The 27,550-nt window shown below is 47.9% G+C and overlaps 9 protein-coding genes across 9 annotated transcripts, besides 4 other annotated features; 4 read left to right on the top strand and 5 right to left on the bottom strand.

Moving 5' to 3' along the window:
• Window positions 1-2,731: 2,731 nt before the first annotated feature.
• NFIA_049840 (serine hydrolase domain-containing protein) lies at window positions 2,732-4,855 on the bottom strand (the record flags this gene model as incomplete). The annotated part of the gene is made up of 4 exons (XM_001257539.1): window positions 2,732-3,704; window positions 3,760-4,015; window positions 4,078-4,197; window positions 4,252-4,855. The coding sequence occupies 4 exons, from the start codon at window positions 4,853-4,855 to the stop codon at window positions 2,732-2,734; spliced, it is 1,953 nt and encodes a 650-aa protein (XP_001257540.1).
• Window positions 4,856-7,623: 2,768 nt separating this feature from the next.
• NFIA_049830 (uncharacterized protein) lies at window positions 7,624-8,685 on the bottom strand (the record flags this gene model as incomplete). The annotated part of the gene is made up of 2 exons (XM_001257538.1): window positions 7,624-8,485; window positions 8,645-8,685. 2 exons carry the CDS (start codon window positions 8,683-8,685, stop codon window positions 7,624-7,626), a joined length of 903 nt encoding a protein of 300 aa, XP_001257539.1.
• Window positions 8,686-12,138: 3,453 nt separating this feature from the next.
• Window positions 12,139-12,908, top strand: NFIA_049820 (uncharacterized protein; the record flags this gene model as incomplete). The annotated part of the gene is made up of 2 exons (XM_001257537.1): window positions 12,139-12,516; window positions 12,606-12,908. The coding sequence occupies 2 exons, from the start codon at window positions 12,139-12,141 to the stop codon at window positions 12,906-12,908; spliced, it is 681 nt and encodes a 226-aa protein (XP_001257538.1).
• Window positions 12,909-13,000: 92 nt separating this feature from the next.
• Window positions 13,001-13,037: a microsatellite.
• Window positions 13,038-13,417: 380 nt separating this feature from the next.
• On the bottom strand, window positions 13,418-13,755 carry NFIA_049810 (uncharacterized protein; the record flags this gene model as incomplete). Its single annotated transcript, XM_001257536.1, has 2 exons — window positions 13,418-13,496; window positions 13,526-13,755. 2 exons carry the CDS (start codon window positions 13,753-13,755, stop codon window positions 13,418-13,420), a joined length of 309 nt encoding a protein of 102 aa, XP_001257537.1.
• A 1,302-nt stretch (window positions 13,756-15,057) lies between these two features.
• Window positions 15,058-15,081: a microsatellite.
• Window positions 15,082-16,142: 1,061 nt separating this feature from the next.
• Window positions 16,143-16,169: a microsatellite.
• A 2,089-nt stretch (window positions 16,170-18,258) lies between these two features.
• On the top strand, window positions 18,259-18,966 carry NFIA_049800 (bifunctional terpene synthase/polyprenyl synthetase family protein; the record flags this gene model as incomplete). The annotated part of the gene is made up of 2 exons (XM_001257535.1): window positions 18,259-18,443; window positions 18,501-18,966. 2 exons carry the CDS (start codon window positions 18,259-18,261, stop codon window positions 18,964-18,966), a joined length of 651 nt encoding a protein of 216 aa, XP_001257536.1.
• A 732-nt stretch (window positions 18,967-19,698) lies between these two features.
• NFIA_049790 (SDR family oxidoreductase) lies at window positions 19,699-20,879 on the top strand (the record flags this gene model as incomplete). The annotated part of the gene is made up of 4 exons (XM_001257534.1): window positions 19,699-19,748; window positions 19,855-20,147; window positions 20,208-20,740; window positions 20,796-20,879. The coding sequence occupies 4 exons, from the start codon at window positions 19,699-19,701 to the stop codon at window positions 20,877-20,879; spliced, it is 960 nt and encodes a 319-aa protein (XP_001257535.1).
• Window positions 20,880-21,538: 659 nt separating this feature from the next.
• NFIA_049780 (zinc-binding alcohol dehydrogenase family protein) lies at window positions 21,539-22,615 on the top strand (the record flags this gene model as incomplete). The annotated part of the gene is made up of 1 exon (XM_001257533.1): window positions 21,539-22,615. The coding sequence occupies one exon, from the start codon at window positions 21,539-21,541 to the stop codon at window positions 22,613-22,615; it is 1,077 nt and encodes a 358-aa protein (XP_001257534.1).
• Window positions 22,616-23,355: 740 nt separating this feature from the next.
• Window positions 23,356-24,031, bottom strand: NFIA_049770 (uncharacterized protein; the record flags this gene model as incomplete). The annotated part of the gene is made up of 2 exons (XM_001257532.1): window positions 23,356-23,583; window positions 23,753-24,031. 2 exons carry the CDS (start codon window positions 24,029-24,031, stop codon window positions 23,356-23,358), a joined length of 507 nt encoding a protein of 168 aa, XP_001257533.1.
• A 186-nt stretch (window positions 24,032-24,217) lies between these two features.
• On the bottom strand, window positions 24,218-24,780 carry NFIA_049760 (uncharacterized protein; the record flags this gene model as incomplete). The annotated part of the gene is made up of 2 exons (XM_001257531.1): window positions 24,218-24,320; window positions 24,383-24,780. The coding sequence occupies 2 exons, from the start codon at window positions 24,778-24,780 to the stop codon at window positions 24,218-24,220; spliced, it is 501 nt and encodes a 166-aa protein (XP_001257532.1).
• Window positions 24,781-26,743: 1,963 nt separating this feature from the next.
• Window positions 26,744-26,775: a microsatellite.
• Window positions 26,776-27,550: the final 775 nt, after the last annotated feature.

Genomic DNA, 27,550 nt, shown 5'->3' with positions numbered 1-27,550 from the left:
TCAGCACTTGATATCTCCTGTGCCTCGTCCCAAGTCTCGAGCGGCTTGATCTGAGATCATAAAGTAGGCCTCCGGGGACATCTCCATCCATGGAAGCGTACTTGACTCCAATCTCTGCATGACTCTTGACTGTGGTCTCTGCAGGAATGTAGAAATCTCCATTTGGTTGCCATGGAAGCAGGCTAAAATGTATACGCCTGCACTTTGTACACAGAGGCATTGCGTGGCTAATGACTAGACGCCGGGTTGGGAGATAAAATTTTCATAGATCCTTTTTAGGGCTTCTATGAACTTGTAAATGTTGCCCGCGAGGGCAGCCATTTTTGGCCCCGGAGGGGGCATCTCTGACAGGTGTTCCAGTGCATACCCTCGCCAAACATAAACCACGTAGCAGTGGATAAAGAGGCTTGCAATGGTGCAGTTGGGTGGCAGTGACTTGGATGTATCGGAGGTAAAGAAGCAAACAAATAGTGGAAACCCCGCTTTTATAAGAAATATGTGCCATCATTGCCGATGATGAGTGGCCTTCTCATTCGCTCCATATGACATTTGTGCATATTTTGTAGGTCTAGAGCTGTTGTTGAGAGATGCACCGGAAGTACATGCACGAAAAATGGCTCACAGGGCTGGCTGAGTATGCTCTTCAGACCATCGGAAGCCAGTAAAGCCCTCACGTCGCAACAAGGCTCTGCATTCCTGCGGCTTAAGCCAGTTTTGCAACGCCGTCAAAGACTCTTCTTGTTTGACGGTTTGGCCTGTCCATTTGACGGATAATCTGCGTTACTTGCAGGCTGGACAATACCAGACCTTTTGGCCGACTTAGCAAAACTTGGAGGCTCAAGTGCGGAATTCCGTCCAGAGGGGATTTCGTTCGCTATTAGGCAGTCAACATTTGATTGGGACTATTATTTGCCTGTTGATTTAGGGGCTCGATCAATCGGACAGTAGTGTTGCGGCGTATCGAGACTTTCTTTTTCTGCGGTCGTTACTCGTAGTGGCTACACAGAAAGCCAATGTATACCCTGCGACACCATAGATCATTGAACACTGCCTGGCTCCGGTCTGGGGAAATACGAAGCTGCACCAGTAGTTAACTATGTGCTGCTCCAGTGTAGGAGATGAAATCGTCGCAACGGCATGGTTCAAGCGATGGGCGGCAGGTTCTGGCGATTCTTCACATTAATTGAAGAGCTTCAGATGACGCCAGTAATAGTAAAACTAAGAACTATAACAGAACAGCTTGACCCTGGCTATTGCCCTTCAGCCGTAATGAGAAAGCAGTTGGTTGGAGGGAGATTTAAGTCATCAACGCCTGTGCATCAATCAGAGGGATAGAATGCTGCCCTTGCCTTACTGTATTAGCCCTGACGCATGGCGCCAGTGTTCGTTATAGTAATAATCTATTCCATCTCCCCTACTTTCAAGGGCTGCGCCGAATCTGAAGACTGGTCAAGCTTAACCTTGATCCTCGTGCTCTCCGCTGTTCAGTTTGGACAACACATTGTCCCCGTCCACGTCCGACACAGGCATACCGCTCCAACCAGCACCGCCTGGACCATGGAATATAAGAGCCAGGACGTTTCCCTTCCATATGGGCGTCCCGCCGTGGGCCGTTAACAGGGGAACGGCGGTTAGCAACGCTACGACACAGCCGGCTGCGATGGACGGGAGTATGATCCAGATCCAGCGGACGTTGAGGCACGTCGCATAGTGAAATACCACTCCCTCGGCCGGTGCGCTGTGGTTCACGTTTCCCGTTTGACGCACCATTGTCGTCATGTGCGTGGCTACATGGGAGAGCTTGGCGGAGATGCTGCCAAAGTCGACCTTGGAGTTGTTGTAGAGTAAAATCGGCCCACCATCACCGGACAGGGTTGACAATGGCTCAATGTTTTGCAGCACCTTGGGGCCAATAGTGGAGCGGCTGCTCTGGATCCTGCCGGTTGAGACGTTTCCGCTGAGGGCGCCTGCGACGTAGAACCAATTGGTTTGGAACCTAAGGCTCATCGTGTAGAGGCATCCGTGGGCCAATAGTGATTGAGGGAATGGTGAATCGGGGCCGATATCGTTGTACTTGTTGCCGTCAAGCTGGAACAGGTCGTGGTCGACAATGTATGCGGCCCACCGGGGCGATGCGGAGGAAATATTGTAGCCAATGTTGCGAAGTTCCCGAAGCTCCACATCGTTGATACAATGGAGATCGAGAAGACCGAGGGTGGCCGCGGAGGCTCCTGCTAGTGTCTTCGGCGGCGGGGGCACCAGTTCCTTCGTCGACGATGGGCTTTCCTCGATGACGTTCTCCACTAGAACCCCGGCTTCAACAGATGCGTTGTATGTGCGAGTGCAGAACCGCAGTTTGCAGTATGCTGATCCATAGCCCCTGCAAGCCCATGTATTGTTGGTTGCCGGGGCCCCACAATCTTGCAGAGGCTCCATGGTCAAAGGGTTAACCTTTGCTTGCGAGTACGTCGTCTCTCCCCAGACAATCTCGACTCCAAACATGACGAATTTTGGCCATTGAGGATAGAGCGCAGTGTCCACGTGGAAGAGCAGGGATTCATTCCGCATCGGAGTCCAGCTAACATTCGTCAACTCAACGCCACCATATGAGACTGAGGTGATGCGATCGGCCCAAACCACGCTCTGTTGGTACGTAAATCAGGCAAACATAACAAGAGAAAATCGAGGAGCTTTCCCACAGTGTTGAGGAGGAATGGCATAAGATGAAGGTTCAGTTGCGCGTCAACAATCCACTCCTCAGCGCAGGGACCTCAACACCAAGAACGAGCCCACTAACTTTATCAACCACAAACACGATCTTATCTAGACTGATCCCGCCATACGTCATCCAGTCCACCGTCTGCCACGAACCACAGTACTGTGTGGCCGTAGTTTGCCCCGGAAGATCTGACATGGCTGCGCCGTTCAGCGGGACGATATCGAGGTTGATCCGCCATTCCTGGCGCTCAACTCTCACCTTGTCTTCGTCACCATAGCTCCGGGAGTGGCGAAGGTGTGGATGTGAATTCGATTGAGCAAGGAGAGACTCAACTTCGGAGGCCGAAACAGGAATCTTCAAATCCGTGGGATAGACACGGAGTGTGTCAGGCAGAATACCAACCCCGAGGGGAAGGTATTCAGCGTCCCATATTTTTTTAATAGCATCAACAATTGAGGCGTTGCCACGCGTGAAGGATGCTATCCTAATGCCTGTTCCGTCGTCTATGTCCAGAGTCAGCTTGATTTCCTCGTCACTGTGCGTCTGAGGTTCGTTGGATGGTGGCGAGGTCTTCGATGTCCAAGTTCCTGTGAATCGATGACTCTGGAAGCGTGCTTCCTCTTCAATGGCTGGAATAAATGTACCAAGGAGAGCGCGGTAAAGGATATCCATTGCGTCGACGGGCCCGGCACTAAGTACAATAAGACCGACCCCATATTGGTCGATGGCAGCAACTTGGGCCATATAGCCCATTGCACCACCAGATTTGGCGTAAATATCGACTGTGTGAGCATATTTGGGAGGGAGGAGGTCTGTTGCACGGAGAATTTCCCAGGGTCCTCCGACCAGGGTGTTGAGGGAGCTGGTTGTGGACAATGGTTTGAGCCATTTACGCACGTTGGCCGGGGTGTCAAGGATGCTATAGTTGAGAATAGCGCTGAGAAAGATGCTTAGGTCATTGGTGGAGGAGTAGAGACCACCGCCGCTGATATACCAGTGTTAGCTCTACTCGAAATAGGGGTGGGAATGGGGATACTTACGGGGCGTTGAATCCGTAATCACTTCCCCAGCCTGATAAACCGGGGGGGACAGCCGCCCGCTCCGTAGTTCCTGGGGAGACGCCGGAGTTGACGAGATTCAAGGGCTTATAAATGGTTTCGTCTAGGATCTGCGAGTAGTTCTTGCCCGTATGGGCTTCAAGACAGAGCGCGAAGAGAGTGAACGAGAGCTGTGAATAGATCGGCCTAGAGTTTATTGGTGCCACTGGCTCTTTGGACAGAAGGCTCTCGATCATCTCTGTAGGAAATGTTAGCTCCAGCCGTCGTGGTATGGTCAGACACCTGGTTAGAAAGACATACGCTCTCTGCTGCAGCCGCTATTCAGGCCCAGGACTCCGCACCCGGGATATTCAGAATCACTAAGATGAGGTAATCCGAGGCTTTCGTGGAAGGAGTTGAGGAAGTAAAATTCGTAGAAAGCTACCCGATCTCAGCACATATCTTACAACACAACCGAAAGATGGGGACCTTTACCGTTCGGAGGTATACCAGCCAGATGGCCAGCCAACATTTCTAATGTGATATTTTCCCACCGGATCTTTGACTTATTAGAGCGCAACTGCGGCAGAAAATGAGTAACCGGGGTCTGTAAATCAACCCCAGACTTGAGCAGCACCAAATCGGAAAACACCTTGGATACTGAGCCGATCAGATACTGTGTGTTTCCATCAATGTTGGCTGTGCCTTGTTCGTTCTTCTCCGCACGGTGGTGATATTCCCAAAAAGGTCTCACATTATCCTCAGCACCTGATGCACCATAGGGTGAGACTAGTGCTAGAGAAAAGGAAACATTCTCCACGACCCAACCAGCTTTGATTTTTCCTTCTACGGCGGAGTCTAGAATGTTGGAGAGGCTCGTTGCTGCGCTTTGTATGTACTTTGAGTTCGCTAGATCAGTTGGACGAGGGAGAAGGGGACCATCTGGGGGACAGCCGGAATAGGATGGGACAGGAACGAGCTCAGGGCTGTTGGAAGTTGCGCTGATGAAGCTACAAAAAGGCCTGTGAAGACAACTAAGGAGAAGATCTGCATTATGACAGCGAAATTTGAGAAAGTTCACGATGCTTGATATTAGCATATGTGGGAGATCAATGGGGGTATATATATATATGTACCGACCGCCCGGCTCCCAGCCCCGTTGTCACAACCTCCATCCTCATGATTGATTGCCACAACAAAATCGTACAAACTGATCCTTTCGTGGAGCAACATCCATGAAGAATATACTCAAATGACCTATTGAGCAGCTAGGGCCACCTAGAGTTTCCGCATTAGGCAGCGGTCGTATTCGGAGGCGGCGAAGTTCTCCACCGCCAAGCCTTCGGGATCATCCCATTAGAACACTAACAAAAGGCGAATACGAACATGAGCCAAATAAGTGGAAGGATAGTATATGTCAGGAAAAGATCAGCGTATGAATGGATCTTTCAATATCAAGTTCAAGGCTCACTGGACGCTGAGATCTAGAGCTATAAATCGCATCGATTATGCACGACAGAAGGATGCCTGATGATATCCTGGGAATGGGGCGGTAGCGGTATGTCCATGTACTTAGGACTAGGACACAACCTAAGGCACTGTAGCTATGCTTCAAATATACCATTCATAGGAGATGGGCTAGAAAAGGCGTTTAGACACAGACCTACCAGGATAAGCCACGTCCATGATGCCACTGTAATAGATTCCCGGCGACGGACTTCACGGTTGTAATCGCACGTATGTTCAATTTACTGTCCGAGCTGGAAGACGCTATACTGTTGAGCCAGTCCTCTTCGCGTGTCTCCGCCAGTATCTCTGCAGCCGAGCCCTGACCCCTTTCCTTGTCGGTTGATGCCCCCTCTCGTCGTGATGTTCTCTAGGAAGGTATGAGCTTGTCCCATCCTCCTCACCTGTATAAGAGCTCCATCTACTACTCCCGCTAGACCGTGATGGTGGCCGCAGACTAGGTGGCTTGCCCCCATCAGCACGTCCACCCCCGTTGCGATTGTACATCCAGTCCTGGAACGCCTCAACCCTCAAAGGGGCGAAAATGGCTATACTGAAAAACACGCTCGTCACACCGACTTTCATGTACTATGTTAGCACAGGTCTTTCTAAGATTTGGCGGGAAGTCCTCACACAGGATAGGAAACAGCCATTGAGGCTGGTACTGGGTTGTTCCCCCGTTGTGTGGAAAGCTGGTAATGTTCAGCGCAAACAGAGATGTCAGCCAGGAAAGAGGGAGCTGTTTTTGCGGGAGAAGTTAGTCTGGGTTCTAGCATGGCTTTGGAAGCGTAATTTGGGCCTACGAAGAAGATGGTCACTAGAGTAAAGACGTAGATGTTGTTCGACTGGCGCGCTGTGTCGTTCGCTTGTAGTCGACCGGCCTCGGTCTCCGCAAGGCTTGCTTGTTTCTGGCGCAAGTCGAGCAGCGTATCGATCTAGAGAAGTTGGCTGGTGAGCAATACAGCAGTAAAAGATCCCTAAAGCAAGGCACTCACCGAGTCACGAGTCATCTCTGCTTCCAGGATCATTCCATCCAGATCTCGAGCAATCTCAGTAGGAGTGCAACTGAAACGGCCCTGCGTCTCCATGCCAACAAATGCTTGATTCCACACGATCTCCTGATCCTCGGCCAATGACCGCAGCATGTGGAGTTCGTCGTTGATATCGCGGATCTGGTCGAGAAGTTCTGTCTCCTCCGAGATGATATAATGCGGGTTGTTGGGCAGTTCTCTGATGGACGGGCGACCGCTCCTCGAGGAAATGCGCTCGGTGCGCGCCTTGCGTTTACCAATCTCCTGCTTGAGATCTTTCAAGAAGTTCTGGAAGAGCTCGGTTTCTCCGTTGGTCTTAATCGGTCGTTAGTGATATGCGGGGCTGAACTTTCGTTTATTGTAATAGACGAACCACATCACGAATCGACTCGCGGAAAACCTCCAAAGGTCCTTTGAAAGTGCCGTCTGCAAGTTGTATACACTTTTCTATAAAGAATCCAGTAGCCGCCCCGAGAACCAACTGCATGACTGCATTCACTGACGTAGGCCGCTTCGAGCGACCTCTGCTCTCGCCGTACGCGATGTCATTGAGGACATGCTGCAGCAGAGCGCTCATCGATGAATCCCTTGCATCTTGTGACGACACAGTCGACGGCTCCTCGTGTCTTTGGGACGTGCTTGTAATGACTGACTCTAGTCGATCAAAGTTAGCTGCAATCATACCTGCTGGAGCAAATAGTCGTACGATCATCTATGATCCATATCCAAAGCTGGTCGACCATCAATATCTGTTTCTTCTTTGACCTGCTCGTTGATGACACTGGTTTCTCATGGTGCGTCTCAAGGTACTTTGAGAACACCTGGTGGTCGTCTCGGTAGCTCGTGTCAGAGATCCCAGGGTAGTAGTATTGGTCGAGAGTCAGAGGGGCATGAGCGATGTGTCTAGAATCTCTTCTGCCGATCAAGTTATCATGTCCAATTTCCTTTAGTCTGGAAAGAGTTCTCTTCTTGGGATCCTTTGGGTCGTATTCACCCAGTGTCAGATACGGCATCTGTTGTCGGTTTAGTGATAGGAACAAGGGGAGACAGTATGTTCCACGCACGTAGACAGCAGTGCAAGTTCTGTCTTTACCGCACTCATTTATTTGCGCGCGCTAGATATTTCAGGGGAATTAGAAAATGACTAGGAGTTTTGGGCGCAGTGCGTACCAGACACAGCGGCTTCATATAATGTTGCCTTGCGCCTGCCGCGAGCTTAGTCCAGCTTCTGTTGAAGACCTTCATGAAGTTCCTATGGTCCATCTCTGATCGGCCGGAGTCGTGCGACAGTCTCGTTACGAGGTCCTTTGGTCAACCATATTAGGACTGATCAACTCACGGGCGATGCTGGCTGGCGAACCTTGGTTAACTGCAATTCATTCACAGGCAGATGAATCCAACGAAGTTTCAGGTTCTCCGAGGAGTCGCTATAGTCATGCCGCAGCCGGCGAGGGGTGATAGTGCTTCTGACTCCGCCAGACGGAGTTCGAGATCGATTCCAGATATTAGGAAGGTTTTGGTCTTCGCTCAAAACATTTCCCAGCTTCTTCTTCAAGATATTCAAGTCTCTCTGTTCGAGCATTTCCACGTGCCTTGAAAGAGCAGTCGGCCCTTGGCTGTAAATGATGCCGTGGAGACTATCTCTCGTATATGGCACGACGGTTTTTCCATTCTGAGAGTAAACATTCATGATGAACCCATGGAGATCAGGTCGCTGATTCTCCCAGTCCGTCGGCCTTGGCGGGAAGGGCCGCTCGTTATCAACCGGATTCGCAATCTCGTACATCTGCGGCGGTGGATTCCGCAGGAGATTTTGAATGATCTGCCCGATTGCGTCTGCTTTCGCCAGAGGATCCTTTTGGCAGTCTCTGATCGCATCGCCCGATCTGTATCCCCCCTTTGACAGAAGCCACCAGACTACCACGGCCGCGGATCCGTGAACGGCCCAGTAAAGAGCCGACCAGTACCTGACATCTGTATTTGACGGGGCAGGTAGCCAGTGCTGGAGCAAATGCTTCAGCAGAGACTCGCGCCCCGGCTTTTCCCACTCGGCGAGTATTTCGAGGAGCTCGCTCTCTTTGATTGAGTCAGGGGTATTGCCGCTCACATCTCCTAGGGCCCTCAGCTCGGAAAAGAACAGTTCCTCTAAGGGCTTGTGCTTTCGACCGATGGATAGCGTTAAAGGCGATTCTCTTCGACCATTTCAGTGCATGTCGGCCATCGTCGCTGCCGGAGTCGGATACCTCGGCTAACCGCTGGAATAAACTCCGGTCCAGGTTGGTCTTATTCACAGGTCTGTATAGCTAACCATGGTTGGCATTCAACGTGATGCTTGGACTTACTATACCCACGAAATCTCTGGTTCAAATCCCCATCCTAACTTAAGGAGCATATAGAGGAACCGATCCTTGAATATGTGCCATATATGGTGATAGGCTAATATTCAAGTTCCTCCTGGAGCAGCACCAATGGGATTAAGGACTATCATGGTCATCGCTCCATGGACGTGATGCAGAAAAGGCAATTCCTAGTACAGTTATAGCAGGCTACTCGGACCTCCTGGGAGCACCCTTTGAGCAATGTTTTCCTTATGTGTTGGAGCATAAGCTACTCTTACTAGCAGCCAAAAGTGTGAAATATAACTTAGACCCAAATAAAATCATTAACTTCTTCCTATGGCGCGCCATTCGAGATTACCTATGCCTTATTCAGACATTCTATTGTCAGGAAAGGGACAACTTGAGACTCTAAAGGAGGTGTATGTAGAGACAGTAACGTAGAGGTATAATGTCCCCTAGTGTATCTAAGGATTAGTAGTTTTAGTCATTCTCAGAGCTATTCAGCCCAGATCTACTTCCTCCACAGCGCAGGAGAAATCCATCATATACTCATTACTCCTTATGGGCTGGTGTTAAGGGCTACAGCGGACTGCAGACCATAAAGAAGCCATATGTAGCCAATGCTGATAGTGCAGATCGCATGATACACTATAGATATCTTATAAGTTGCGAAGTATTCTAAAATTTAGTAATTAGTTCTCCTTACTCTGATCTGACTAGTTAAGAGTGGGTCAGAGCTTATGATTGACACCCGTAGGTGGTGCCTCAGGTGATCTACAGTGCCATAAAAACACGTCTTCCCTGTCTACTTTCACACTTCCCTAAGAAGTCATCGTACATGCTCTGGTAGCAGACGTTTCGTAGCATTCGTCCTAAGGCTCAAAGAAGACACCCTAGAATGGAGAACCAGGAGCAACAGCCGGTACATGATCAGAAGACCAAGGCCAAGGAAGAGAAACTGGAGGCCATATCATATATAGCTTCACAAATAGAGACGATTTGTATACAAGTTATTCAGGCGTTGAATTATAGCTTCGTTTTTGAACCATGGTCAAAAACCTGCGGGTGGGCTGATCGGCTCGCTTGCTGGTCACGTTGAAAAGGAGGGTATTTCCTGATCCTCATGTCAGGGTTTGAGAACTCGCAAGTGGCTGCCGGAATCTGTCACGAGCGTGGGAAGGGACACATGTGCCTGCATTGCATGTAATAAACTTTCGGCTACCCCGAAGCGGCCCGAGTCTTTAGACTAAGACTGAAACACTGTGGGGAGTCTTGGCGTTGGTTATACCATTGTACACATTCATGGTAGTTATGCTCACCCTTTTAGGTGTTATACAAATGGGGAGTTATTTTGATAGATTAGCTGCCATCCTCTTTCTGATTGAAAAACACAGATACAGAATGATTGCACCATGTTCTCAATGCAGAGAGGTGACTTTTTACACCAGCCTGCCCAGCCAACAATTGAGAAACGGACTGTTGATCGGCAGTGTGGAGATATAGAAGATCAGTTTCTTCATGACAGTTGACGTGTTCTAAAGTCTTGATCTTTGCAGAATTGCATGAATGAGCCTTTCCCACCAAGTAACATCGAACCCTATCCACGGCCCCGGTCCCTCCCCCAGTATCAGGAGAAGACTGTAATTTGGACGGAAGCAACCTATAAACACAGAAATTCACCATACTGCACAGAGAAGTCACTCATGTCTCTTGCCCCTCTAGCCGCTCCTATCTTCGTAATGCGACTGCAACCAAGTTACTCCCGTACACGGACTTGCCAAGTCCACAAACATACTGCGCTTCCGGTTAATTCTGATTCCTTGACTAGGGACTAAGATAGGGTCTGGCCCTCGACTTGGGATTTCAACTGGGATTTTACGGTCGACATGGCTTAGCTGAACTTGGACTACTGAGTACTCCGTATTACTGTAGGCAACTAGTTGGATGGCAGTACAAACTACAGTGATCAGAAAGTTTGCAGGCTTCCAACTTTTCAGCCAGCCACATTGCTCCGGTCTGTACATCACTTTGCACAACTGGTGGTACTTTTGCGAGAGGTTGCACAAACTCCCTTGGCGTCTAAGAAATCCTTAGCAATATCTTCACTGGGGAAAAGCTGAAGAGAAGGCGTAATGGCAGTTCTTGGCTGCCTTTCCTGCGCCATGTCTCTGTCCGAGGCATACCTGCTGCATACGGGTATACTTGCTGGCCTGAGGCATGTCTGCAAATAGCTTACGCACTTGGTTGCCTGTTACACAGAAACGCATGCCGTTGCTAAGGGTTTCCTTGATTGGCACACAGTCTCGATCATCTCATAATAATAGAACCGTGAGGATCAGAATCATGTAATCTCCCATCCACTGTAAGAGTATGCTGTTTAAGTGCATCGGCGATACGCTATAGAAATTTGTCCCTAACAAAGCCAACCCCAAAATCGCGCATGTGCCTGAAATTTCAATATGCAGGAAAAGAACTGCTCGCTGTACAAGTGTCTCTATACTCGAACCCTCGACAGAGACCCCCGATTCCGGAGTTCGAAATTCTGCTCAATTCAAGCCGGAGACCAGCTCTCTCATCAAGGCTGTTAGGTCAGGGGTCAAAGCCATCGTGAGAGAGACACAGGTTGTGCAGGATGCACGGTCGAACATCGAAATCATTCACGAAATATTCCAAAAGGATATCGCCTCGCAGCCTGGAAGTGCTGCTGAAAAGTGCAGAGCCAGAATAGCAGCAAAATACCTGCAACATCATACAAAAGTACTCTGAAATAGCTGAGCAGGGACTGCCACAACAGTGGAACTTACATACTGTGTGACAACCAGTTGCATATTCAGGCTGCACATGTAAACACTTGGCTTGGGAGAGCTAACCAAGCCTCTGGTGCTCGGTCTTCCTACCAACATGCATGATATTTCAAATCCGATGAGCAGAAAATGCCCAATATTCAGCACTTATGCAACCCGGAGAAGCCACTTAGTAGTCCTCTTACGCATGTACATGGGGAGGGCGGGTAGAAGAAAACAATGGCCTGCTCAAAATGATACCTAGTTGCCTACTATAGTGCTTTCAGCTTCCGGTGGTGCGAGTATAGGACCGCGTCATTAAGTCTGGAGTCAAAGAAGCGGTATTGGTTGTCGCTATTCCAATGAACTATAATTTGTGGAGATGTGATACTGTGAGTTGTTTATGCACTACTCGTTTGCCTGATGAGTGCAGCAGGCCTACCTTTAGAATAGGTGATAGGTGATGGGTGATGTGTCCATAGCAGGATCTGCGCACATCTTCTCATGAGGTTCAGAATCACGCAAGTTAATAAACTATAAGCAGTTCCTGCCAACAGGTATAAATACGACCTTGAGTTTCCCAACTGAAGAAGGCGTTCCAACCATCGCTTTTACTCTCCATTGACCTGCCAGCCAGACCTGTTCTCTTCCCAAGTCAATCATACTTCCTCTGTTCATAAGATCGACCGTAAGAGCTGTTGGTATCAACATTTCCTTTACACAATGGCTACTGCTGAATATTTCATCACCGTCAAAAACAAGACGGGAAAGACCAAAAATTACCTTTTCTTCAACCAAGAGCCCGGAGAGTCTAGCTCCGTTGGAAAGATCTACACCAACGTCTGGATCAGGTCTCCCGGAGTTCCATCTCCCAATGGCAGAGCTGACTTCCACGTCAAGGTGGCAAACTTTGCCATTTGTGGGACGACGCCAAACCTGATCGACTATGGTGTTGTTGTCGCGACAAGCAATTTCGCGCCGGTAGAGCTTACCACTAACGCGAAGAAGGGTACGGTTCCCTTGATGGACATCGTGAACGAAGGACCTCAATTCATTGCGCCATATGGGGAAACCGACAAGGATAACTCGTTCGGTATCCAAGTCAAGGCTTTCGACCCGGAAAGATACCATGAGTCTTGAACCCCTCCTCCCCCACAACTGCAAGTATCTGACTGTCTGTCCATATGCAGCTACGGTTTATTGCGGATTCGGCAAGCTCAACCAAAAGGAGGAAGTTGTCCCAGTCGCTGTTTGGCGAGCCTCACCCTCCGAAAAATACATACTCACTCCGAAAGTCACCTATTATGTCAGCACAGGTGATTAACTATAAAGCTGGCGAAACGGTAGATGTTACTCAGATTGGCGCCATTTCGACGATTGACTTCACCACCGCCAAACCAGGCCAGACCGTCGCGACGATCACTCATAAGGAAGACGGGAGTTACTCTAAGCCCGAGTTCAGCTATCCTGAGAAGCGCAAGCCGTATGCCTAGGGTAGTGAGCAGCTGATCATCTGATGCGAGTGCACAGGTCGCAGATGAACCATTCCAGACATCATGTTTTTGGTGTTGTTTGATCACATTCGTTCTTTGTTGTTCTTGTTGGTCTTTGTTATTCTTTGTCATTCTTCGTCATTCCTTGAACCTATTTATTCCTTTCCACATTTCACTCCTGAGCATGTGGCAACTATATCTATGAAATGCAATCAGTCCTTGCAGAAGCGCTATAGGCAGATGTAGTGCGACGTCCCCGGCTACCTGTCTTGAAGAGATAGAGAAGATAGAGATACTACTGCGGCCAGTACGCAGCGTGTCATTGAGCGGTGGGTATCCAATCCACCAACAATAGCCAACCACAGTCCCCAGTAATCTCAGCTTTCAAGCAGTAGGTTTCCACAACCCCTCCGAAACCACTTGATGCGGGCCCATTTTGATCTCGTCCAGGATATTTGGCTCGCTTGAGCCACTTGTCAGTGTAAACTAGCCGGGTGCTCGACCGTAGCCTAGCGGATATCGATGATAAAGTTGCGGGCCTGGCGGAAGAAGTTATTCTCGTTGATATACCATTCGGCACCGTCGCCACTGTCGGTGTACATGTCAGGCCAGATAACACCCAGGCCAACAAACTGCTGGCAGCTCGAATGGTGGGCAGATCGGTTGTATCGCCAACGAGCTGGCTATTGTACATTGCCACGATCGACGAGCTCACCTGGTACTTTCCAGGAGGGAAGTATACAAGAGCTCCCGTCACGGAGGAGGAGGTGCGTATGGCTTTATTGATAGAGCGGTACTGTCCAGCGCCCCAGTTGAATCTGCGCCATACGAAACCATATTTCACCATACAGGGTAGGTTGAACAAATTGCAATTAAATGCCATCATACCGTTGTGATTGAGGGAATCCATCCACCACGCACTATCCCTGCTTGTCTTCCCTTCTGGAGTCTAAGACGAAGTGGTATTAAGAGTGGTAGACACACTAGTCAAGACCTGTGCGGCCTGTAATCTAGCGAGCAACACCACAGCTGCAGCCATGGTGGAACCTCACTTTATAGTTCGGGATATGGCTGTCGCGACTAGGAAGGGGATCGTCCCTGGCTTTGATGGCAATATAATCCGCTTTCTTCCTGACGGCCGATTTGTTTAAACGGTGTAGATGAGGGCGTTCTCGGCATGGAAGTCTAAGTAGGGCTGGTAGTAATTGCCATCATCTCATTGGCGCCCAACTGTTGGACGTCCTACGCCAGTGACACGGATGGTTCCTGACTCTGTGATGGTTGTACGAAAGGGATAGCCTTGATCCGAAAATGATCAGCTACTGCCTCTACGTGTGCGATACGGACGATATCAGAACATACTCACCTTCGTGGGTGTTGGCGTTTGAGCCAGTGCACCGATGATGATATGCCGTGAGGATGCGACTGGAGAACCACATCTTACAGCAGATGGTACTACAATGCAACTTGCTTGTGGATGACGACCCTAAAGCGATCAGCTTGAGCTTCCGATCTTTCCGTTTTTGTGTTCGGCTCGTTTACAGTCCTTTGTCTTGCATGGACCAATGGTAGCTAGTAGAGAGACTCCAATTCTACAACGGAAAACCAATACAGCTTGTCTGGGTCAGTAGAAGCTCTTAATAAACAAGCGAATCGCTCAAGCAGAGAACCTTCGGAGGTTGCCTTGGACTTCCATATAGACATCGACTTCGTAACCCTAAGCTGGATTAAGAGACATTTGCATGCCGTAGCATGACGTTTTATAGGTATCCGTAACTTCTCCTAAGCACTGAGTTAGCTGTATTTATCACGGCCCTTCGACGATACCTCACCTATTGCGGGCCTACAACTGTGGTTGGAGAAAACCCATGTCCTGGGCTTGATTTTCCATATTCTCTGGTAGACAATGTGCTGGCCCGACGTAACATCACAAACTGGGTTACATCTCTGAGACCAAACATGATCATGATCAAAGGATCAGAAAATATGAGAATTCACTGGTAGTCACCACCCAATTAGTAAACAGCCGGCGTATAACTAAACTCGGTCAATATACCTAGGTGGGTGCTCTCACTGGTGATGCGCCTCGGAGCTCGTGTTCGGGACACTCGACCTATTGCTGTACGCTTTCTGAACCCATGCAGGCAGCTGCGTCATTTCTCTGCGTCATTTCAGACCCCGCCTTGTTTTGATACGAGCTCTCCACACACTCCAAGTTTAAAGACCAAGGCATCTCCTACTGTTCGATTCTCGAGTCCCTCTCTCATACTGGGTTGAAGCAGCTCTACGAAGATGACAAGTGACGTGAAACATCCTTCCGAGATAACCGGTGGCTGTCTATGTGCAAGTATCCGGTACACTATCCACTTCGACGGGGTGCAGAAGTGGCCGCCAAAGGTAGTGCGTCGTCCTGAGAACTTGGTTCTCCGCTAACTGAAAACCTGCTTTCAAACAGTCGGGTTCCTGTCAATGCACAATGTGCCGCAAGTGGACTGCTAGTCTACTTCCCCAATTCCTGTCCCTCTCACCAGAACAGATCAGTCCAGCAATATCCACATCACCGACCTACGCAGAATACCGTTCGTCAGAGAACTGTCTTAGAGGATTCTGCTCAAAGTGTGGGAGTTCACTGTTGTGGAGGACGGAGGAACGTGCGGAGGAGATTGACCTGTTCCTAGGAACAATAGATGAAAAATGGCTCGTCGGCGAGAGAGTAGGCAGTGGAGACAGCGCAGGCGATACTGTCCTGCCTACGAGAAAAGGCGGCATTGGAAAGACGCTGGGTACCCCAATGGACGGACAGTATTACTATGAAAATGTGATTACTGGAGTGACTGATGGTCTTCGTGGAGGGAAAAAGTATCTTACGCACCCGTCGCAAGGGGATGGCTTTGACTGATTCAACTGAGATGGCCATGTGGAATGTTTGCTGCCGTGCTATAGAAGTGTCAGCAGCTAAGGATCAAAAGGCAGTTTAATGGGTAGCATGGCACAACAAGCTAGTATATTGCAAACAGCGCTCACGCTTGTGTAAGGGCTCTGCTCATCAACACCTCACCAGTGGTCTAGTTGAGCCTCAGCCCTTGCATAAGGTATATCATATATAATATGTCCATCGCATGAGTCAACAATGAACGTCCACTATGTAACCTGTGCCCATTTCAAGCATGCTTTAACTGATCTGTTAACTACTAGAATTATGTTTTATGCTAAAACCAAGCCATTAAGGAGGCGAGCAGTGAGAGCAGTGAGAGCAGTGAGTAGGGGAACTGTCTCTGCCCCAGTTATCATACTTCAATCAGCACACTAAGCCGTCCGCCCTATTACAGGTGGCCGACCATGTCAAAGACAAGAAACTAAAACATCTTAGAAATAAGGACTACCATGTCTTCAGGCCTATGGGCTTCAAAATGAAGAGATCTGCATGCTCGACAAGCAGCAGCTCTTGATTTACAAGAGCTCTCCTTATACAGGAGGGCATATGCACATCGAATTTAAAGATGCTCCATGTCAGTGCTCATAAGCAACAACAGACAGTTGCTTTCACGCTTAAAGAACTAAAAGCCTTGAGTCTCTTGCCATGCCATGGGTATGAGACGGGGTGCTCCTGTAATATCTCTCCGTGTGCGTGAGTCAATATAGCTGAGTTCATCGGAGGCGACCCTCACAACATGTATGTATTTGCCATAGAGCATTTGCAGCCATGGAGTTGATGTACCAGCAATTACAGCATATGTGGATGGGATTATTCAATTCTTACTGCTAGTAGAATTTGAGGTCCGCGATATCTCTTCAGCAGATGGAAGGAGAGGTTATAAAAGATCAGAGCCAATCGATACGTGAATATCATCCACATCAACCGGAAGCTTCTTTAAGCTAATTTCTCCGTAGTAGTTGCAGTGAAGAAGGCGGCTGCTACTATGAGGCGTACAAAACATACAATTTAGGGTTTAAGAGTAGGGTCCAATTATGCTTCGGTGACGGGGAGTATGGAGAAATTCGTGTTTCAAATACAATTAGAAACTACGGAAAACATAAGTAAGCGTTAAAGGAGTATCTGTAGGACATAAGTTAGTTCTCATCAGTAGGATAATGGAGCTTCTACTATTAACTGAACCTCATAGAACTCCTCTTATAGTAGTAGCCCCCTACCTTGTGAATATATAGTCCCCTGCAAATGGATAGTACCACATGGTACGATCAACTTAACTACATGTAGCTTTGTGATCGTTGTAACCCCCTCTGCATTTCCCGTATCCCACAATGGCATTAATATACTGTGGACATCTTCTGCATGGCTGTTGTAATTCAGTATCAATCAATGTGCCGTTATAAGTTTGGATGAACAGGGAATGCTCCAACTTGCGAGGAGCTGCATCTACAAATCTGCATCTATTCTCCGCGGGATACAAGTGAATACATCACTGGAAATACCCAACTGCTATCTCCGCTGCCTGAACCATAGATCATTGCATTGAAGACTTCTGCATCTGGGGCTACTAACATTGGGTATATGTGAATATGATCTCTGGTGACTCATGAAGCAATATTTCTTATAGCCATCTATTACCCTTAGTTGTGCTTTGGTAATTAAAACTCTTACTCTAAACCCTTCTCAGTGGTCATTACATAAAACATATCACAGCGACAGCTCTACGCATAGTCCAGTTTTGCATGGCACCATGGCATTGCACAGAGAAACAGAAACTGCATTGCTTAAGCCCATCATTTATACCTATAATCCAAGCCTTGTTCTTGGCCCAAGGGCTCTGGAAGACTTCAACACTCTGAGATCAGACAGCCCTACTGCTTCTGACTTCGAACATTCGCTTGAAATTGATCCCAGTTCACTTCGTCTTCCATGGCCCAGTTCCTTCCCGGCCAGCCGACAATGCAAACACTGGCGTGATGCTGAACCGCCTGCATATCTTTCCTGGAAGAGGTTTGCGCACTAGACCCTTCGGAAAGAGGGAAGTTGCCAGATGGACTTTCTGACCAGTCAACCGAACACGCTTTATCCCAAAGAGCGCGGTCTGCGATCACAAACGCAGTAAATGCGGCTATCTACATGAATCCAGAAGCGAGCGCCGCGAGAATATCCATTGTCACCAAATTTTACCTTCTTGCATGGCTACATGATGGTCAGTCCCTATTTCATCTTATCGATGTTATATTGCTCTTGCGGCATTAACTGAGAAGACTTATAGATGTGGTAGAATTTAATCCCAGGGATGCTGTAGGGACATCTCACCTGGGACAATAAAGATAGCTAACTTGATTCTAGGGATCAACCTTTGTTGATTTGATCTCACAAACATGGCTCAGAGACGGGTTCGACCGTCAGAATACTATGTCTGCGACACATCGTCTCTCATTCTGTCTTGCTCGAGAACTCACTAGTGAAGACGACGCTCTCGGTCAGCAGGTTATGAAAGGTCTTATATCTTACATTCACTCTACCAGGGATCAGTCCAGACAAGAATTTTCTGGGCTCAAGGACTTTCTTGATTACCGTGCTGTTGATATTGCGTCAGAGTAAGGGCAGAAACGACGTAATTAGAAAGACACCTCACTAATAACTGTCGTTACTAGGTTCGTTTTTGCGTGCGTCAGATTCGTCAACAGCATCAACCTCTCGTCCGCCGGGGCAGAACCATTGGATAAGCTCGTCAAACTCGCCAGGGACCATATAATACTTGTTAACGACCTTTATTCGTTCGAGAAAGAGGAGAATGATTTACAATCGAAGAATGCCACTATTATCAACACAGTACATTACCTGAAGCTCCTCCTGTCAGTCGAATCCAAAGCAGCAAAAGACATCGCGTATTGCCTTATTCAGGACATTGAACTCCAGCTACATGAAGAACTACGCAAATTACGCACCCTGAGATCATTGGACAAGACGCAGTTCAGGTATGCTCGAGCGGTGATCGAATGCGCGGCTGGTAATGTCATGTATTCGGTGACTTCGAAACGCTATGGTGGAAAGGCTGCTATTCCTTACAAGCTTCCAGACAGTCCACAACATCAGGAAGCTTCCATTCTGGCACTTTAGGTCAGCAGGCGATACATCTTCGAGGCAAAAGGGTCGCGTGACCAGCTGCGCTGCTGTATCATTGCATATCAAATGGCATAAAGTTGTCTAATACAGTCACAGTAAAAGATGAAATGGTACCTGGCACACTTATAGGAAAAGCAGTAACAAAGTTGTTGGCTGCTTTTGATAAGCTTCCCAACTAGTATAACAACTAAGCTAACCTGATCTATAGATTAAGGAATTGTTTCATTGCAGAAAACAAAGCCAAGTGCAAAATGATAGGTGAAATCCGTTTCCCTAACATGATATGCCAGTAACACTTTGCTGGACATCGTAATATGATACTACTGTCGGGACTGGATTGACAAGCAAATCTCTTCCACTGGCGCGGCCAACAATTCTAGTCTGTCATTTGCTTGTCTGCAGCACAGGGTTCATATATTCTCCCGTAACCTGTATGATTCGAGTCCGGTGGGCACACAAGGGGAATGACAGAGAATTATTTGCTACGTATTGGACTTTCACTGTGCTCGGCACTACTTCTCATAATCTTCTACTGAGATATTACTATTCTTATTATGGTGCCAAGCGGGATTTGGGTTTTCGGATAGGTTAACACGGAATGTTTTGTAATCATCCCGAGCCACAAACCAAGATCCATTGTTTGGGTCCAGCACTGATGACGTGATATTCATTTGGTCAAGCTGGGGAAGGCCTAATAATATGTAGGACTTTCAGAAGCTTATCAAAATGACTAATGATCTATCAAACACCTCGAAGACTGTGGCGAGGGCCCCTATGTAGGTAGAAGGTTCCCTACCGCCCACCCTTCAAGTAGTTGTATATAAATCGCTCACTCAGATATTATTATACAGTTGTTGGGCTAGAGTGATAATACTTTTCTAGCTTCCAAGTGGCTATCTACAACATCAACTGCACTATGGCTCAGAAGACGGTCTTCATCACAGGTTGCAGCGAAGGCGGAATAGGTGATGCTCTAGCTAAAACATTCCACAAAAAAGGCATGCGAGTTTTTGCAAGTGCTCGCAATCTTGCAAAGGTCCAACATCTTAAGGATATGGGTCTTGACATCATAAGACTGGACGTCGCCGATGAAGAGTCGATTAGAGAAGCAGTGGAGACTGTCAAGGCCGCAACTGGGGGAACTTTGGATTTCCTGGTCAATAACTCGGGGTCAGGTACGTCTCAAGTGCTCGAGCATTCAATTATTTCCCCTCGACAAGCTGACTATTCGACAGGATACGCTATCCCCTTGTTGGATTCGGACGTGTCAGTAGCAAAGAAAATGTTTGATGTGAACGTCTTCGGTGTCGTTACGGTAACTCAAGCATTTGCACCTCTTCTCATTGCATCGCAAGAGACAATTATCAACATCGGGTCCGTGCTTGGCAAAATGCCGCTCCCATGGCAAGGATACTACAACGCAAGTAAAGCCGCAGTTGCTCTCATCACCGACCAAATGCGCATTGAGCTCTCTCCTTGGGGAGTTAGAGCGATCCTCGTCAATACCGGTGTAGTCAGAACGAAGTTCTTCGATAATCTTCCAAACAACCCAGTCCTACCAGAAAGTTCCCTGTACTATCCTGCTAAGGATGTAATTGAGCCAGCATTGGCTGGACGCGAGGCGGAGAAAAATGCCATGGATGTCGACTCCTATGCTGAGGCTGTTGTCAACAACGCAACAAGATCTAGTCCCAAAAAGCATCTCTGGATTGGAGGAGGAGCTCTTCTGACCTGGTTGGCTTCGACTTTCGGTTGGTCAACCATTTGGGTAGGATCATTCCCTTATCCAAAAGCAAAGGTTCCACTTTACTGACTTGACGCAGGACTTGTTACTTCCTCGTTTCATTAACTTGCCAGCTATAACGAACAAGATCCGCACCGCAGAGAAGGTGGAACAGGATCGCTGAAAGTTGAACATTTCATACTAACCACCCATGTATGCTTACTTGTCGTGAAATCACCGTGTCTCCGTCTTTCCCCTTTCCAGTTTCATGTTTTAATATGACTAGTCGGTCATTTGGTTTTGTAAAGTACAGGGGCCACATGCTGGAGCCTTACTCCGCAAAAGATTATAATAATCCTAAATAACCTTAAAATAACCAACAATACACTCGATATATGGTCAAATTCCTGTCCATAATACTAAACACAGACATATCACCAGAAGAGACAAGCATACAGTCGGAAATAGTAGTAAACGTGAAGCCAGGCTGAGGTATTCTCGACCCAAACGTGATTACTGATCACCCCGCATTCTCCGCCACTTGCGAGAGGTGTGTGTCTGTCCCATTTTCTCGTTGTCCCTACAAACCCAATCTGGCCTGTATACTGAGTCGGTTCACTTTTACCCCGTCGGCCTTACATCCATCCGGGTTGGAATGAGGTTAACCTTGCCTCATCAGCAATATCACCATCATACTCGGACCATGACGTGCTATATACAAATTTACTCGATCTCGAGAAATTACCGTTCTGGATAACTTCCAATCTCCCCAATACTCTCTACTCCCTGCGAAGCTAATCAGTCCTATCCACACACAATCACGTCTATACTTATCCAACAATAATGAAAGCGATAGTCACAAACCGGTTCCTGCCCAAGCGGTTACTTAGCTTTGCTCTTGGTAGTTCACTTGGGAATGGCGCACAGGTTGCAGATATCTCGATCCCAGAAATCACAGACAACGAGGTCCTGGTCAAAGTATGTGCGGTGGCGCTAAATCCAATAGACTTCAAGGACATCGATTTCTTTTCTCCACGGAATAGTGTGGCTGGCTGCGACTATGCGGGCCAGGTGACCAAGGTTGGGAAGAATTCAGCGCAACGTTGGAAAGTCGGGGACAGAATAGCTGGCTTTGTTCATGGCGGACTGTACCCTGATGTTGGCTCATTTGCTGAGTACCTCAAAGTCGACGGAGATCTCGCTTGGAAAGTGCCTGAGACAATGAGCTACGCTGAAGCAGCTACCTACGGAGTTCCAGCAGCTACAGCGATGCTTGCACTCGCATATCTTGGCATTCCCTGGGCAGATATCGAGAAGGGGCGCGACCTCCACACGGATCACTCGCCGTTCCTCATTTATTCGGGCGGTTCGAATGTCGGTCTCTTCGCGATCCAGCTAGCCAAGAGGGCGGGTCTAAAGGTCGTTGTAACAGCATCGCCACGTTCCTTTGATCTCGTGAAGCGATATGGTGCAGATGCTGTCTATGATTACCGGTCTCCAACAGCAGCCGCAGAAATAGCTAAAACATATCCAAATATTACAAGAGCTTTGGACTGTTTCTCACAGGGAGGTTCCACCGCATTTTGCGCCAGTGTGATGAAAACGGGCAAAGTGATAACGTTACTTGACCGAGGGAAGCCGAATAAACCAGACATCGAGTATAAATCTCTAATGGTCTTCACTGTCTTCGGTCGGCAGTTTAGCATGTTGGCGCCACTAGGCCCTTCGTTTCCGGTTGCCCCGTCTGATCGCCAGGCTCTTCGACAGTTTTATGCTGGTTTACCAAAACTGTGCCATGATGTTGTGAAACCGTCACCTATCACAACTACACAAGGTGGATTCATGGAGATTTTCGAGGGCTTGAACAAGCTCCGAAAGGGAGAAGCTCGAGGCACCAAGCTTGTCGTGGAATTCGAATAAGTGCCGCTCTTCTTAGTCACCTGCCTTTATATTGACAACATGTATATACCGGGATCTGTTTGACTTTCTTTCTCTGCTGTTTCTTGAAAATCAATCACTTGATTCGCTCGAATTATGTAATGGCAAAACTGTAGATGATCATGCGGCGAAGGGTCAATGAATTGTCTGATACACTTGTCGATTCTATTAGAAATATGTTTACATTGGGGGTACTCTGTCTATATCCTGTGGCTTCTTTTTCAGTCCTTCACACCTACTCGTCAATGGCATTAGAAATAGGCCCAGTACCATAGAGCCGCTTCCCTCGCTGTAAGCAACCATACCGCTAGATATTGATATTTAAGAACATCAAGAGATGGCGACACAGGTCTACCACGAGAACAGAAATCTCACCGACTGATAACGATTATAACGGGTACAGGCTGAGATCTACTGCAACCCACGCTCTTCTCTATTTTCAGCCATATGCTGGCTTTGCAGATTCGCCTTTCGACCTGGAAGTACGCTCAACTACCTTCAAACGATGTGTCGCCGCTTCGATCAAGCTGGACAGCGTTCCATTACATCAGCTTCCAAGTAACGTCTGTCTGTTCTTTTTACAATCATGCAGTACTTTACATAGTCAACCAAGTTCAGCATCGACCTCTCTTGTACATATCAGAAATGCTGAAGTAGCAGAGCGGCGACGGCGGACGACCATCAAACGTCGTTGCTCTTGCCTCTTGAGCACGTTATTATTATTAGACCAGTGGAATGAATCTACTCGCATCCATCGTATATGCAATCGGGAGGATTATTTGCTCCGTTGCTGTATCCTTGTTTCGGGTTTGAACCACGAGTCGGCTCAATTTCTGATTAGTGAACACAGGCATCTCTTCGGCACGCAGATTATTCAGTCTCACCCTCACCAATCCACTGGTCCTTGAGGCCGTGTTTTGCGTCAAGGGCTCTATCAGTTTAATTTGTTCCTCAATAGATTTCATTACACATTAGCTTCGAGACAATTTGTCTGTCAGCAGCCAACTTGTCCTTTCGCTCTCGCCTCCACCTCTCCCCCATTTTCCATTCGACCCAAATGAGCGGTTGGAAAAGAAGCACTACGCCAGTTACAATGAAGAAAGCTTTCATCAGCCTTACCTCATCAATTAGTGGCTGGATGACGCTGACACCCGCCGTGCCCAGCAGACAACGACACAGGTTGTTGAGGGCTGTCGCGCTGGCAGGGCGCTCAGGAAAGCAGTCGATCAGCAACGTCGGGTTGATACTGAAGAGAGCCATTGCCGCGAATGCGATCAAGAACTGGAAAATGAGCGGCGCGGAGAGGTTCGGACCGAACTGGCGCCGTAAGTCGTTGAATTCGAAGCTGGGTCCGCACAGCGCGAGCGAGATGACGAGTGCGATGCTGAAAAGGGGCATGTAATGTAGACGGACTCGCACAAGATGGAAGTCGCGCCTGCTGGCGATTCTTTCGTCGCAGGGAATGCTGTGCTCCTATCTGTACCGCTCCTGGGCACGTCTGAAGCTTTGGTCAAGGAGCCAGCCTGAGCTGAGCGAGCCGCAGATGCAGCCAAAGCCATTCGGTAGGAAACAAAGGCCAAGCTGTCACTCCACGCTCAAGGCAGACAGCAGCCAAGAAATGCTTCTGAACCCCCATACGCTGTTCAGAGCACCTCCGATGACAGGACCAAACGCCTGGCCCGTCATACTGTTGGAGTCAGTAATATGAACTACTTTTTGTGGCATGTGGTATGTATCCGCTGCACCTACCGCATACCGGCATTCGCCTCCATGAAGCCACCACGTTCCTTTGATGATGTGATGTCCACGATGACACCAGTGCTGATGCTAATGGTGGCTGCAGATCCTGCAGCTTGTAGGCCTCGCAGAACCATTAGCATTGGATAACTGGGCGTAAAAGCGAGAGCCAGGTTGGCAGCTATGTAAATAACGAGGCATATGGTGAACGTGAGGCGGCGGCCGCAGGTGTCTGAGAGCGTGCTGAAGATGAAGGGGCCAATCCCCTGTACAACCATGTAGATGGTGATTGTCAGCCCCACAAGGGATGCGTTCACACCCAGATCAGCGGATATGGTCTCAATAGCGGGGAGATAGATGTTCGATGAGAGAGGCGATAAGGAGCCCGCCAAGGAGACAAGGATGACCATATTCCATTTCTGCTTCTTTGAGAAGATGCGTTGTGCTCGTTGGCTAATGACACGGTAATCTTCCCAGTTTATCAAAATCAAGAGTCGGGAGAGAACACAATCTCTCATATGAAGGTTTCCGTTGGTATATTCTACTTACTGCCTGCCTATTTTGGACGATTCGGCACGATTTCCCATCTTCCCTTCCCCCGATATGATCCACAGTGATCCACCCTCTGAAACATCGATCTGCAAACTAATCTACCTAGGATATGATGATTTGGAGCGTGAAATTTTACGAGTACTCCTGAACGGGGTGCCAAACATGTTTCCATGTGCCCAGTGATCCAAGCTGATTGGTCACCCTGACCGTTGTATACCGGGAAGAAAAAGCCACACGGGCCACACCGAACCCGCTGTGGTGTGGATTCGGTCCGTAGCCTAGGGAACTAACTGCCTTGGCTTCGGTTTCCCTTCCCCAAGACTTCTTTCGATTTGGTGAAAACCGGACCTGTTTCGGGTCGGGATGAGCGTCTGGCCAAGTCCAGGCCTGGGAAATATTTGAAATGGATGTCACCTTGATTCTTGGAGATCAAAGTTCAAGAACTTTGTCGCCCAAAAGTTGGGATGCAGATCTAAGTAGCAGCCAGACTGAGAATAGAAGGAGGTAGACTATCGAGTACATCATTTGAGACCAGAGAGAATTTGCAGTATGCCAGTAGCCTCTACTGCTAGCAAATCATGGCTTTTATATTTCGTCTTGACTCCTCACCTAGTAAACGTGTCAATGTGTAAGGGATTTTCCTTTGCAGATCACGGATACAGAAATGGAAGGATACTCTTCAATTCAGGGTTTGAATGATGTGGTGCCTGCAGAGTAAGCGCTAGAAGTGCATCCTTGGTCGACTCATTATCTTAGATATTACTCCTGTTCTGAGTCAAGCAGTGATCTATAGAAGCCATTGTAGACAGCGTCTCTGAGACCTGACCCGGGCCCAGTCTGGCAGACAATATTTCTACATGTACACGTTCAAACAGGACCTTTAGTTGAATGATCTTCAAATTGAATATGAAGATCGTTGAACTTCTGCTCTTCAATCACTTCTTACATTAACCTATCAGATAGCTTGACGCGGCCCATGCCTAAGGTACAACCAATCACAGGATAACCTCTATAGATATTTCTCTTCACACTCTACCCTACACAAGGCTTGCTCTCTTGTAAGAGAGCTTTGATGACGGCAAGTGGAGTTCCTAGGATGAGTACTGCTCAAGACCTCTATACTATTGGATCGGATCGCTACATCAAAAGTCTATTGCTTCTTTTTTTTTTTTTTTTTGCCCTTTGCGTAGGTGCTACCTACCTGGATTCTTTGCCTTGCCTTCATTTGCTCGACGATCGATCTCATGATATCCCAACCCGTAAAGCGTAACATAATTTGAGATACATTATTAATGCTACATCAACTGCAAGGGGGTTATTCATAATACATGTGATGCACGGAGGGTCGTGCTGTCGCATTTATGCAGATATAATGGTCGGGGCAGTCAACACAGACAGTCAACGGTTACGTCTGGTAAGATACAACATAATTTGCTAGAATCAAGAGAAGCTGCTAAAGATCATGCCTTCTGTTGTCAAACGATGCTAATATGTAAGGGTAATGCGGAGGACTTGTAGTGGTCACATTGGCCTATGGAACCTCCACATCACTGACACATTACTATTTAGTATTGTTTTTGTAATTATAGTAAGCTCAGGCGTCAAAAATGATGACCATAGTATGCACACAAGAGTAGAATGAAGATAATACTCGGTTACTTTTGGACCATGTTTAAAATGTGCCTGCTTCGACTGGCCATTGCTACAATACTATAGTCATGCTATATTCTCTGTTCTTTTCTTCGCGTCTGGCATACACTCGAATTAAACTTGAGAGTAGATCTGACTCAGCATGATGGAATTGGAGGAGCACCTGCCCAAATATGTATATATATATATATATACATATATATTCCGAAGACTCGAAACATCTTTCAAGGGGGGAGTATGTGCAAAGCATAGGACATGTGGCAGTCATCATTGTACTTCACCACGAGCCGAGCGTTGTTGCCGATGTCGACACAGGACGAGGCATCAAGAAGAATGACAGAGTCCACAGCGCAGACGAGCAGAGCTACTGGACGTCTTATCTGAATGGTGTCTGTATTTAGCCGCACAACACTGTGACCCCTAGCCTTGGTTGGTCATACCTGTGAGGTCTGTGAGGTCTGTTACGCCAATGTTGTTGGTTGTATCTAATGGTGGTGCTCCATCCACGCACTGGCGCAACTGTCGTCCTAGACTCAACTTCTTTTTTGATTCTTCAATTCTGCAAACGCACATGTCTCCTGAATCATCCTCGACCACCATCTAAATGGTAAAACTGTTCATATCTATATGACACATTTGGAAAGATAGTTGATGTTCCACAGACATGATGTATATCCTTCTTTCAAATATGGTTGATTGCTTGCCTATCTTCACTTCATTGAAAAGCGCCCTACATCAGACATTCAGTGTATCGCGGAGGTTGACAAACCTAGCTGCGAAGAATATATATTGGTGACACGAATCCCAAAGTCTTCTCAGTCTTCCTGCCTCAGAAGAAGCCTTTGGTGATTTTATTAAAATGATATATCTTCTAAGTCAAATTCTGTTCCCCGAAATATTTCGTGCTGAAACGCATTGTCATCCATAATCGCAAAGTATTATCCAACGCGGAAAGGCACACTGGTCTATTTTAGCAAT

This window comes from Aspergillus fischeri, genomic scaffold (genome assembly GCF_000149645.3).
Source record: "Aspergillus fischeri NRRL 181 1099437636266 genomic scaffold, whole genome shotgun sequence".
NCBI classification, from domain to species: Eukaryota; Fungi; Ascomycota; class Eurotiomycetes; order Eurotiales; family Aspergillaceae; genus Aspergillus; species Aspergillus fischeri.
The sequence above is the reverse complement of the archived record's forward strand: the minus strand, read 5'-3'. Positions and strand labels throughout refer to the sequence as shown.